This window comes from Electrona antarctica, assembly GCF_951216825.1.
Source record: "Electrona antarctica genome assembly, chromosome: 15".
In the NCBI taxonomy this organism is placed as follows: Eukaryota; Metazoa; Chordata; class Actinopteri; order Myctophiformes; family Myctophidae; genus Electrona; species Electrona antarctica.
In genome coordinates, this window is record NC_136796.1 from 32562719 (window position 1) to 32575326 (window position 12608).

Sequence of the window (12608 nt, forward strand, 5' to 3'; positions counted from 1 at the left end):
GTACATGCATGCCATGTGGCAGCACATAGGTCTGAGTGTAAAGATGATACAGTAAAGGTGTGTGTGTGTGTGTGTGTGTGTGTGTGTGTGTGTGTGTGTGTGTGTGTGTGTGTGTGTGTGTGTGTGTGTGTGTGTGTGTGTGTGTGTGTGTGTGTGTGTGTGTGTGTGTGTGTGTGTGTGTGTGTGTGTGTGTGTGTGTGTGTGTGTGTGTGTGTGTGTAAGATAGACGCCTCTTCCGGCTCTGGAGCGGATTGCTCTCAACAGAGGGCAAGCCTCTGCGTTGTTGCTTCACAGAAGCTTCCGCATGCGTCCCAGAGACGATGTTGGGTACCGTATTTGTAAATAGCAAGGAATAATTCATAATACTAGTATCCATCTTCAGCAGGGGTCACCAACATGTCCGTACACGGACAGTCTTTGTCTTGTCCGTGGCAAATTGGAGATTTTCTGTTTTACACACCATTATAATGTCCTTATTTGATCATAAGACCCAATTACTGTACGTCAAGGCTCCAGCTTTTCTTCGGAATATGTATGACACTGATTTACTACGACACAGAAGCATAAGGAGTCCAACTGGTTCTCAAATGTTTTATTTGCAAGGATCCCCTTAACTCTGAGAGTGTACAAATGGAACCAAATGGACCCTTACAGGTTAATTTGGTTCCATTTGTACTCTCTCAGAGTTACCAACCTGTTATGGTCATTCAGGGACTAGCTCTTTATGTGTTTTTGGTGATGTTATCATCGTCCGCTCATTTTGTATGTCCGTGGCAAAAAATGGAATTCGGACAAAACTTTCCATCGCGATGCGCCAGCATGCCGATGGCGGCCGCTGATCTTTGGGAGTTGCAACCTTTCCACTCATGTTGTCCTATCCTTGCTCCGTTGCAGCGGGACCCAAGGGTCACGACTGGGAGCAGAAGAGGCTGACGGTCCACTACACTGCCTCACTGCAGCACCACCAGGAGAACAACGTGTTCATCGAGGGCAGCAGACCACAGTACCTGGAAGACCTGCACACCGAGGCCCAGGAGGGCCTGAAGATACAACAGCTGCAAGGTGAGCACGCACGCACGCACGCACGCACGCACGCACGCACGCACGCACGCACGCACGCACGCACGCAAGCATGCACGGACGGACGGACGGACGCACACATGCTGATGGAGAGATAGATGGATGGAGGAAGCATGAGGTCAGTCCGCTGCCCCCCCAGGTTGGCAGAGGAAGTGTAGCGCCCAGGATTACATTAGATAATTGACAATGGGTGATAAAATGGGTTGCAAAATTGTGGGATAAAAATTATAGAATAAAAAAGAGAGATAGATGGATGGATGGATAGATATGTGGCCGTTTCTGACCGAGTATAAGTCATTGATTTTTTTAAATATTTTCGTTTTTTCATGTCATATGAAAGCAGGGAATCATAGCTTCAAGTTGACATATTGGTTGTTCAGCTTGACCAGACCCACCAGTTTTGGAGTATAGAGTAATGTCTTGCAGAAAGCAGCGAGTTGAGAAAACAGGCTTGAAAGGTTCACTTCTGTGAATTCTAACATTGCACCTAGCTACATGTTTAAGCATTTTTTCATATTTACATGTCGATTTCAGCTCTGACATTTATTTCAGATATAATGTGAAGAGTCTGCCTGTGCTATTAACTCATTTTGGATCAAATAAAAATAAAACTCCTGAACAATTAGTCTTGCCGCCATGACTGTCTCTGTATAATTAGACGGTCAGACAGATCAAACACATATTACAATTTAAGCAGAGCAACGGTGTTCATTTTAGTTTCTTTTTTTTGTCTCACACAGAGCACAGGAACGGTGTCAACTTTCCCGATGACACGAGCACTGCCGTAAGTACAACAAAGCTTGATGAGTGACCTCTCCGTTTTATACACTAACAGAATACAACCCAATTAAATAGCGGATCTTTGTGTGTGCGTGCGGCGTGCGCGTGTCTGTGTGTGTGTGCGTGTGCGTGTGTGTCTGCAGTCTGCAGACCATCTCCAGCCTGAGCGAGCCGGCTCCACAGACAGAGGTGACAACTCTCCGTGTGGAATCTCAGACGACGGGAGTTCCGTCACCGCGGCGACCACCTCCGCCATGTCAGCGGCGGTGTCTGCCAGGCCTGTGCTCACCCGCCAAGGTGAGATTAACCCGCCACGCATGTCGGGAGGTGATTTTTAACCCGCAGCACTGGTTTGAACCAAATGGACCCATTAGGGTCCATTTGGTTCCATTTGTACAACTCTCAGAGTTACAGACCCATAAGGGTCCATTTGGTTCCTAACTATCATTTAGCTGGGGACCCCCTGGAACTCCCTCAAGGACCCCTGGGGGTCCCCGGACCCCACTTTGGGAAACACTGGTCTAACCAACGTACCTTGAGCAGTGGTGGGAAAATTACTCAAATGTTTTACTTAAGTAAAAGTAAAAGTCCCGGAATTCAAAATGTACTTGAGTAAAAGTACAAAAAGTATTGGCATCAAAATGGTCTTAAAGTACCCAAAAGTTAAAAGTACTCATTGTGCAGAATGTCATATTTCAAGTTTTCAAATGTCTAAAAATCTTTGGAAAATAGCAGATCTCCAAGCTCACAAAAATGCGTCACCTCACGACGCATTGTGAGCTTGCAGATCGGCTATTTTCAAATGGCCGTAATGTATATGGGGCTGAAGTTGTTACTGTATGTTTTGTAATAATAATCAAAATCTACAAAGTAACTAACTAACTAACTAACGTTAAAACTAAAGATTTCAAATAAATGTAGTGGAGTAAAAGAGGCTAAATTTGCCTCTGAGATGTAGTGTAGTAGAAGTAAAAGTAAATATACTCCAGTAAAGCACAAGTACCTCAAAATTGTACTTAGGTGCAGTACTCAGCTAAATGCACTTAGTTGCTTTCCAGCACTGCTGAAAAGGAAGCATCCAGGTCCCGTTGGCCCCATGATAATGGGGTGCTAATCATAGGCCCGCATCGCGTGCAGGACGGGTTTGATCTTTATGAGACAGAGCAGAGGCACGTAATCTGGCATGCACGTCTCACTCCCAGCAGCATGTGGCGCCGTTGTGGGTACATGATGTGGAATCAAAGCCAGAGCGACAAAATAAAGAAATACAGTATGCACACACGCTCATGCGTGGGGTGCGCGCACACACACACACACACACACACACACACACACACACACACACACACACACACACACACACACACACACACACACACACACACACACACACACACACACACACACACAGCTGTAGCTTATTTTATATACTCTGAGCATCGAAAAATCAACACTGCCACTGCCTGGCATGTCACAGCTGGCGGTAAGGCATGCCATGTGTGTCTGTGCGTGTGCGTGTGCGTGTGTGTTAATGCAGTAAAACAGCATCCCCTTTGAGAAATGCCAGTTTCCTGCAACATCACACATCTTGTCATTTTCCCACGTTAACTTCTCTAGTCTGAAGTCCTCCTCCCGCCTCTGAACGTCGTTTCCTTTCTTTCCCAGCTTCCACATTCAAGCCTCTGAATCCAGTGAAGACGACGGATAAGAGCAAAAAGAGGAGCAGAAGGACCACCATCATGGGAATACCCCAGCAGGTCCAGAAAGAGCTCGGTATGTCCACCAAACCAATGTGTATGAACATGTTATTATATAGAGAATTCTTTCCATATTCGGTTCCATCGTCAAACATGGATTCGTTAAATATAATACTTTTAGAATGGCCCTAAAAGGTTTGCAAAGTAATGTCGACATACCTTTCCATGATGCCAGTATACAGGTCAGGTTTTTGAGCCTTTTTGAGCTTTTGGTTTCTTCCACTTTTTGGTTTCTGCAAAACGCCCACCCAGCGCTTGGGCCAGACCGCTCTGCAGAAAACAACATGATAATGTGAAAATTCCCCCACACCACTGGGATGGTTTACCAGGCTGCTTTTTTTCTGCTTCTCTTTTGGATTCATGTTTCTGCACCACCACAAAAGAGCACCTTGTTAAAAAAGAAGTTGTTTTACTGTGCACACATTTTGAGACTCGTTGTTACTCCCATCTATGGAAGCGAAATGCGAACATTCAACAGCAGTATCCTTTGCACATTGATTCATTCTGACACATTGGGTGCAGCTCGGACCTCAAAATTGCAACATCCTGAGAATGCTGAGATTTAATCCGCTTCAGGAACCTGTGTTGCATTACAAATAGTATGCCTTAAAAAAGATAATCCTTCAACGATGGCATTCATTCTCCTTCCAGCTCTGCAGAGGAACTCCACATTCCAGCAGCTTGCTCCTACGCAGCTTCCCAATGGCACTGGACAGACCAGCGATAGCCAATCAGGGCTTGTAATCGTCCCGACTATTGATGGAGAGACTCCGTTAGCCAATCAGGAAGGGGCCAGAGTGCACCTCACAGACCTTGAGGTGAGTTTCTCCCAAAAAATTGAAGGGACACTTTCCTGTGGCCTTTATGTGTGTAATATTACTAATATGTGGTTTTAGATTTTAGCAGTGTCCATGATGTCACAGACACTGGTCTCACTTCCTTCTTGGACTACATGTTTTCTCAGTAAGACAGCCCTCCCCCTATCCACAAGGAGGAGCAGTGCACCAAAGCATTATGGGAATTGTAGTCCAGGAAGGAAGTGAGCCCAGTGTGACATCATGGACACTTCTAAAATCTAAAATATCTAAAACCACGGCCAAAAAGGTCCGTCACTCCGGCGTGCAAAGGGTTATGGGAAATTGAGTCCCAATTCATCACAATGGTGGGGGTGGAGCAGTGCGGGGCGCTTCCTGCTCCGTTCTGTTGTTGTGGTCGGCACTTTGGAATATGTTTGAACACTATGACAAGCGATTACACCGTTTTAAAGTGGATTTTCATGACAAGCAACTCAGCGGTCAGAGCAGTGGCTCTTCAAAGGTAACTTAAAACACGGCAGTGAAACCTGAAACACGATTGTTTAATCCCTGCATTAAAACTGTTAAGGAATATTTTTCACCGATTTTTTTTTTAAGTCACGATGAAATATTAAAGAAGAGTACCTCACGTTGCCTTGTATTGATGTACTTATACAATATATTTTGATGAGAATTTTTTTTATGGGATATTTTACATAAAATATACCTGAGTTTAGTGATGGTTTGACAAGAAGGTTGTTTAGTGTTCTAGGGTTAATAATAAGTAAACTATATGCATGTTTTCTAATACGGAAGATATTTTCCTATTTCCCTTGTACCCTGAGAGCAGACTTCCAGAGAGCAGCAGCTACTTAGGCACCATCTACATGCAGTGTACCATGAGGAGTACCAGGGACCTGGGTTCCCACTGCACGCCACCTCCAACCAGAGGCCCAAGTCTGTAGCTGTGCCTGGCATGACCACCTACTCCTCCACTCTGTTTGGTTACCTTCAGGAGCCGCAGGTCAGAAAAGGATTGTGGACAGTGATAAATGGTTGTGTTTATTTGGAGTGCAATTTGGAGTGCAAAAACAGTATTTATAACAGTAATAATTTTTGTTACTGTACTTAAGTAACATTTAGGTATTTTCTTACTAATAATATATAATAATAATAATTATATAGTAATTCCAATTTTTAATACTTTTTCTTCTCAGTGGCAGATATTGTAGGCTACTTTTTACTCCGCTACAATTATATGAAAAGTTCAGATACTTTGTATCTGAGAGATAGATAGTTAGATTCTACTAAACATACATTAACCAGCTAAGCCCTAGAACTTAAGCTATTTGAAAATAGCCAATCTACAAGCTCACAACGCCTCACTTTGCGCCGCATTGTGAGCTTGTAGATCTGCTATTTTCAAAAGATTTTTTATACATTTTGAAAACCTGATGAGTACTTTAACTTTTGGTACTATGTAATACTGATTATATTTTGATGCCAATACCTTTGTACTTTCACTAAAGTAAATATTTTTTACCAGACTTTTACTTGTAACAGAGTATTTCTATTGTGGTTTTTGATACTTTAAATGAATTAAGATATCAGAGTAGAGGTTTTCCCACCACTGAATATCACCCTTTATTGATTACGATGTGTTGACCACCTGTTCTAGGGTCCAGTGATGTCCATCTCACCTCAGGCCACCTACCTGTCGAAGATCATCCCCAACGCTGTCCTGCCGGCCTCCGTTGACGTCATCCAGATTGACCGAAGCAGCCGTGCCCGCGGAGGCAACGGCAACCACGGCGGGAGTGTCCGCACCGTGAGCAAAAGCAGCCTGGCGTCTGTGGGCTCGTCAGCCAGCTCTGTGTCCTCGAGGAGATCGGAGGGAGACGGTTCCCATGCCGAGTATTCCCTCGACTCCGCAGAGATGCCCACGAAAGCTCCGGGCTCTAACTGGAGTCCATCGCATTCTACCGAGACCATTACGTCCAACCCCTCCGTAACCTCCTCAAATCGGAGAGTGGACGTCGGTAGCCAACAGGTGGCGGACCTCGCTGGGCTGGGGAGCCAACCAAAACGGCATGTCGGGCACCAGGACCATGTGCGTTCCAGGAGCCCCAGCGTTATGAGTGCAAATTCCAGTAAGGCCCCCGGCTCTGATTCGGGATCGGTCTCTGCCGGGGACGTGAGCAGTAGTGGGCAGGAGAGTGTTAGAAACAGTCAGTCCTTCACCCGTAGTCTGTCTGTTATGAAGACCAAGTTACCCCCGGCACCTCCGCGGAGAACCAACTCTCTGCATCACAACAAGATAAGGACGGACTCCAGCGGTCTGGCAGATCTCGTTGACTCTGTATCTGGAGAGGAGAAAGCGGCCACGAATCGTGGTTTGGCAAAGGACGAGGCTAGCATGGTTGCTGTGGATATCGGTAAGACTCCCGTGTGTTCAGCCTCCTCCAGCCCTATCATCCCCACGCAGGTCACCTCTAGTGGGACCGGCGGTCCGGAGCTTCACCCGGAATCCAGTTGTTGTTCTTCTCCACAGAAAACCCCATCGGAGGAAGGGAAATTTGACAGGACCATGTCCCCCTCCAGCGGCTACTCCAGTCAGAGTGGCACGCCGACCCTCTCTCCCAAAGGGATCTGCCCCGCCTCCCCCGACAAACAGAAGAAGAAACCCGTGAAACCGGAGAGATCCGGTTCCAGGGCCTCATCCTCGGCGGCGTCCGCGTCATCCTCTCTTACCTCGTTATCATCGTCTACTTCTGAGCCTCTCAGCCCTGAGGTCCTGGCCAATAATAGCCCCAGTCCACCTCAGCAACCATCTGTTTCTGAAATAGAAAAGGTACATTCTGTTCCACCTGCAACCATGGCTGTCAGAGAGTTGTTCAACATTCCGCCGCCTCCCAAGGTCAAAGCACCGTGCCCTCCCCCTCCGGAAACCTGGGCTCACAGCCGACGTACCTTTGAGCTTCTCTGTGGACCTTGTCCTCGACAGACCCAGTCACAGAACCCACTGCAGTTGAAGGAGGGTGCGGTTAAAAAGACAGTAGCTCAGACTGGAGCCAGCAGAGAGCCACAAGGTTTGGATGAAAATCAAACATCCTTGGAGGAACCCACATTGCCATTGCCGGAAAGCGAAGAAAGCGTATTTCAAGACAAACCTGAGAAAGTGTTAGCAACAGTTACAGAAGGTGTCTCCCTGGAGTTGGACAGTATGATAAGTCCAGGTACCGAGCAAGAAAGTCTGTCCGTCGCAGAGAAGACTGAAGCGAGTATGGAAGTTCAGACACAGGAGCAGCCGAGTCAAAGGCCACTGGACAACGGCATAGAGAGTGGACAGACAAAGCCAAAGAAAGAGCCCCCTCCAGTTATGAAGAAGCCTGTGTCTGTGAGTCTTAGGGAGGAATCAGTGTCAGGGACATCAGTAGAGGGACAGCAACACACAACGTTTGACAGCGTCACAATAGAAGTCCACTCGCCTGCTGAGAATGACACATCTTCAACGCAGGCAGAGGTCAAGGGGTTAGCTGATCAAGGCGAGCTTGAGATGAACGGGAGTGAGGTCGCGCCAGAACCCCCCACACCCGATACAGCCATGCATACGCTTTCCGTAGATAGCCCCAAAGTCAAAAAGGTCTCACCTCCACCTTCCCCTCCTCCAGCCTACCAACCCACACCTCCTCCCACCAGAAAGACACCGCCCTCGTCGGTATCCACCCCTCCACCCGAGGAATTAGAAGGGGTACAAGAGGAGGAGACTCACGTCCTGGAGTCTTCCTGGCCACCTCCACCGCCTCCGTTAGAAGGGGACCCCGTGTTTGATGGCGTGGAGGAGTTGGACTTCCCTCCACCACCTCCTCCCCTGGCAGACAGTCTGCCAGATGTTGTGGACAGCTGTGTTGCTGAGATGGATGTTCCCTGCAGGTCCCCTGTGGCTCCAGAGGAAGCTGGCGTGACAATGGAAGATGCTAAAGAAACTGGGAAATCTGTCGATGCCAAAGAAAGCACGGATTGGCCCTCCGTCGTGGCTCAGACTGTTGTGGAAGATATAACAGGAGACGCTGTTACACAAGGCTCCGCAGTTGAAACTGTGGACGAGCAAGCCTCATACGAACCAGTAATGACGGATTCGTCGCAGTCAGATGATGTCTCACCGGCACCGTCGGAGACCCCACCTTTGCCGACTACAGCGCCACTATCAAATTCTCCCCTAGCTCCACCCACCAGTGTTCCCCCACCTCCCCCACTGCGAACGGAAGATCAAATGCCCCCCGAGCCCCCTGTCAGTGCCTCACTTCCACCTCCGGTCAGTGTTGCTCTAACACACACTCTTCCGGCTGAGAACCATACCTGTATCAGTTTCAGGAGGCAGCCCAGTCTAGCAAACCGAGAAAGCAGGAGTAAAGAGCTCCTGTCACGACACAAAAGTACACCTACTCCCAAGGAAGACGCAAATATACCCCTTGTCACCCCTTCCTTGCTCCAGATGGTTCGTCTCAGATCGGTCATGGCCGAAGATCCGGTGAATGCACCATCAGAGGAGAGCAGGTCGACCGAAGGAGCGACCCCAACTCAGGAGAGTTGTCCAGTATCCACACCGGGGTCCCAAGGCACTCCGCAGAAGCCCATCCGCAAGTCTCTGTCGCAAAAATCCACATCTCCGGCAGCGAAAGCGTCTTCTGTGACGCTGAACGCCCCTTCCATGCGCTTACAGGAGGCCATCCGTATGAAAACTGCAGCTATGTCTTCAAGAGATGGCCTTCCATCCCGGCTGGGCCTGAGACCTTCCATCAGCAGCAGCGGTGCCTGTGAATCAGGGTTTCCTTATCCCAGGTCACCCGAAGGGGGCGATGTGCACAAGTCTCCGGCCTCCACCGCCAGCTTTATCTTCTCCAGGAGCACAAAAAAGGTTGTCGTAGAAACGCCTGCTGCTTCCTCCCCGGAAGCTCAGGCAAGTCTCAAACAAAGTTTGGCTGCTGAACTCATGCTGGTTTCAGACCAATCAAAGGCCTCCCATGTATGCAGTGATGGGGCGAAATCCGATAAAGTGCCGCCACCTGTAGCGAAGAAACCACTCCATGGAAGTGCCAGTCCTTCACACAAGCCTCCCGTTTGTCATCCGAAGACACAGCTGGGCACGGAGGTTAATGGGGCAGAGCCTGGGACGACACCAAACGAGCTAGAAACCACAAGTAAGCACACAAACTTGCAAAGATGTAGCCTATTCGCAATAGTCTTACAGTAAGCAAGAACAAAAACATGGTAATACATCATATACATAAAAATAGTCATCATGAATCATGCATAAGCTAAGAACCTAACAGTGGAATATATATATATATATATATATATATATATATATATATATATAATGAAACTATGCATATATACTATATAGTGCTATGTCTACATAAAATGCTATCTAAGTTACTGTACATAAGTTGAGCCTTTGCATACGACTGTAAGGTCGTCGGGGCTAGGGCAAGTGCTACGGGCTAAGATGGAGTCTGAAGAGGTGGGTGTCAACAATAGATCAATAGCAATGATGACTCACGTCTTGTCATGAAAAGACAGAATGCAAATACCAGCGTTACGCTGATTCTGAGAAGCTAAGCAGTTAAGCCCTCTAGAACATGCTCTGATTACTAACAAGAGAAAGCTACACACAAACAACACCACACACTGCTTGCTTTCCTGTCAAATTAATGTGCAAGCATGTGCTTCAAGCTGCCTTAATGTAAAGCTCATGATCATGGCTTACCAGCTGAATTAGGCCAGGGAACTGAAACCCCCTTATACCCCTTAATGTATTATTTATTCGCACAATAAAAACACACAAAAAGGTAACATTATTCAAAGAGAAAAATAAGTGCAGGTGAGAAATGAAACCCATGAAGGGCTTATACATGGTTCTCACCTAAAATAATAAACAAATAGTAAGTTAGACAAAGTATTAAAACATATGGTATGAAACAAACAACAAATGTGTGGGTGTGTGAGTCTGTGCATGAGTGTGAGTGTAAGCGTGTCAGTGTATGTGTATGCAGAATAATTAAGGCTACATTATATGGCAGAAGCAGTGAAGAGGCTTGATTCATAAGGCTGGCCCTCAATCTATGTTTAAAGTTACAGAGTGAAGACGAGGAGTTGGAAATATGTATGTGTGTATGTAAAGTAAAGAACCTCTGTCTTTAATGGAGAACTGGTACGTATTCTGTTAATAATACCTTGACTTATGGCATTTTCTTGTCTTTTTGTCTTGTCTCCAGCTACAACAGTGACACCAGACACAATTGAAACGCTTTTTTGAAGAAAAAAACAACTTTGTGTCAACTAAAGAAAGTGGACTCATGCCGGATTTGAACAAAGCAAAGGACTACAGTACAAGCACGTGAATGAGAAATAACAGCAGGGGCCAAGGAGTCTAAACAATGAGTGACATTTAACTCAACTGAGTTTTCTTGTGTGCAACGTTTTCTCTAAAAGCCTTAGCCTATAATGGCCTTCCTACATATTTATGCAAAAAAAATAATGTGTTGGTCCCCGTTTCTTATGATAGCTTTATTCTGGAGTATTTTTCTAAACTTTCGAGTGTCTTTCTGCTCCAACTAGGGCCCTCAGGATGGAATGGTGTAAGTTGGTTGAAGGCTGTGTTATGTTTTGGGAAAGAGCTCCTCCAGGAGGCTGAATTTGGTAGTGTCACTCCAGCTCCAAAGTGTTTGGACAAAACATTTCTGAACAGAGCCTATCGTCTAATGAGGTTATATTTTCAACGTATTTTCTTTGTTGTAACGGCATAGGTGGTTCTTATATGGATTTGCGCCATCTTCATCGTGAAAGGTTCACGGTTGTATCCACCACAAGCATCCTCATCTAATGAGATGACATTCAGAGAATTTCAGACTGACATGATGGTATATCATTTTTTGCTTATGGATCAAACTACAAAAACAATGATGCAAAATGTAAATCTTGCTTCTGAGAGTCTGGATAGAGAGGGATCCAGGATAGTGCTTGAGAAAAAGGGATGCTGCACATTTTAGTCAACGGTAAAGAAGAAAAGCACTTTTGTAAAGCAATAGTAGAAAAACAGTTTATAGCTTTAAACACAGCATTTCAAAAACAAAACATAAATAAATCTTTAAAATACATGCATTAACAGCATCTACACACAATTTGCACAATCTATTGTTTTGGATATAATAGGTCAATCCAACACATCTGAAATATTTCTGCTAAGACCACACTAACATTACCCTATTTATTTATGTTTGATTGTTTCTACTGTTAGCATAGTCTTATCACCTTTCCCTAACAAATAGAATATTTGAGAAAGGCTTCCAATGACAAATGATTTTCTTCTGGAAACCACTCGTGGGGGATGTAAAGATTAACCCTACATGATTGATACACTGGAATACACTTAACGAGAGGTCTTGATGTTTTCTCAATAAAGTGAAATCGTCAGCCTCTCTTTGCATTTGTAATTTTTTTGCTAAAAGCCTGTTTGGTACCTTGCCTGTCACTATTTGCACAAACTGCCCTTACCCAGCAAATTTATTAGTGAGTTATTTTGAGGCTCTTCTGAGAGTTTTGAAAAAAAGGTATACCTTTTGGTGATTATGACTTAAGAATTATGTACAGTTATTACTTCTATAAATAAATTCAAAGTGTATTAAACGTGTCTAATTCTTTGCACAAGTTTGTTCTTCATAGATGTTCCACAAATGGCCTTCTCGTTTCCATAAAGGACGGGCACAGCGACGCGTCAGGTAAGATTTGGGGTTAACTCCGCCCACTTTGGGCGCCATTTTCCAGCCTACGAGTTTAACGTGTGCCACAGCAGTCTTCCATCTCTCTACTATCTTTGACTTGTTTGTTTGTCGTGCTAATTTCGGTCGACGGCAACAGGTTCCCAACACCAAATCAAATTTGGATCTGAGCCAAGTCTCCTGAGGAGGTGCGTCTGTAGCCTGTCCTGGACGGGGTATCTGGATGTAAAAACAAATCCAGTATTCTTATGGAACCAGAGAGAGAGGATATAACGCCACAAGAGTTAATTGATCAGGCAAATGTGGTATCTCCTCAGTACATAAATAGCAATTTATTGCACACAGATCATGATACATCTGTCTAGTAGTCGGTGTGTTATTAGCCACCTAGCCGAGCTAGCCTGGGTGTGTGGCCT

The 12608-nt window shown here is 45.7% G+C and overlaps 1 protein-coding gene across 2 annotated transcripts in view; it reads left to right on the forward strand.

Annotated features, from left to right (window-relative positions):
* nhsl3 (NHS like 3) overlaps positions 1–12104 on the forward strand; it is a 56778-nt gene extending 44674 nt beyond the window's left edge. For both annotated transcript variants that reach the window (XM_079522861.1, XM_079522862.1), the window contains exons 2-9: positions 895–1062; positions 1821–1864; positions 2004–2157; positions 3526–3633; positions 4269–4435; positions 5262–5435; positions 6090–9612; positions 10690–12104. In XM_079522861.1, coding sequence (XP_079378987.1) covers positions 895–1062; positions 1821–1864; positions 2004–2157; positions 3526–3633; positions 4269–4435; positions 5262–5435; positions 6090–9612; positions 10690–10730 — 4379 coding nt within the window. In that variant the 3' untranslated portion in view covers positions 10731–12104. The remainder of the gene's footprint in view (positions 1–894; positions 1063–1820; positions 1865–2003; positions 2158–3525; positions 3634–4268; positions 4436–5261; positions 5436–6089; positions 9613–10689) is intronic.
* Positions 12105–12608: the final 504 nt, after the last annotated feature.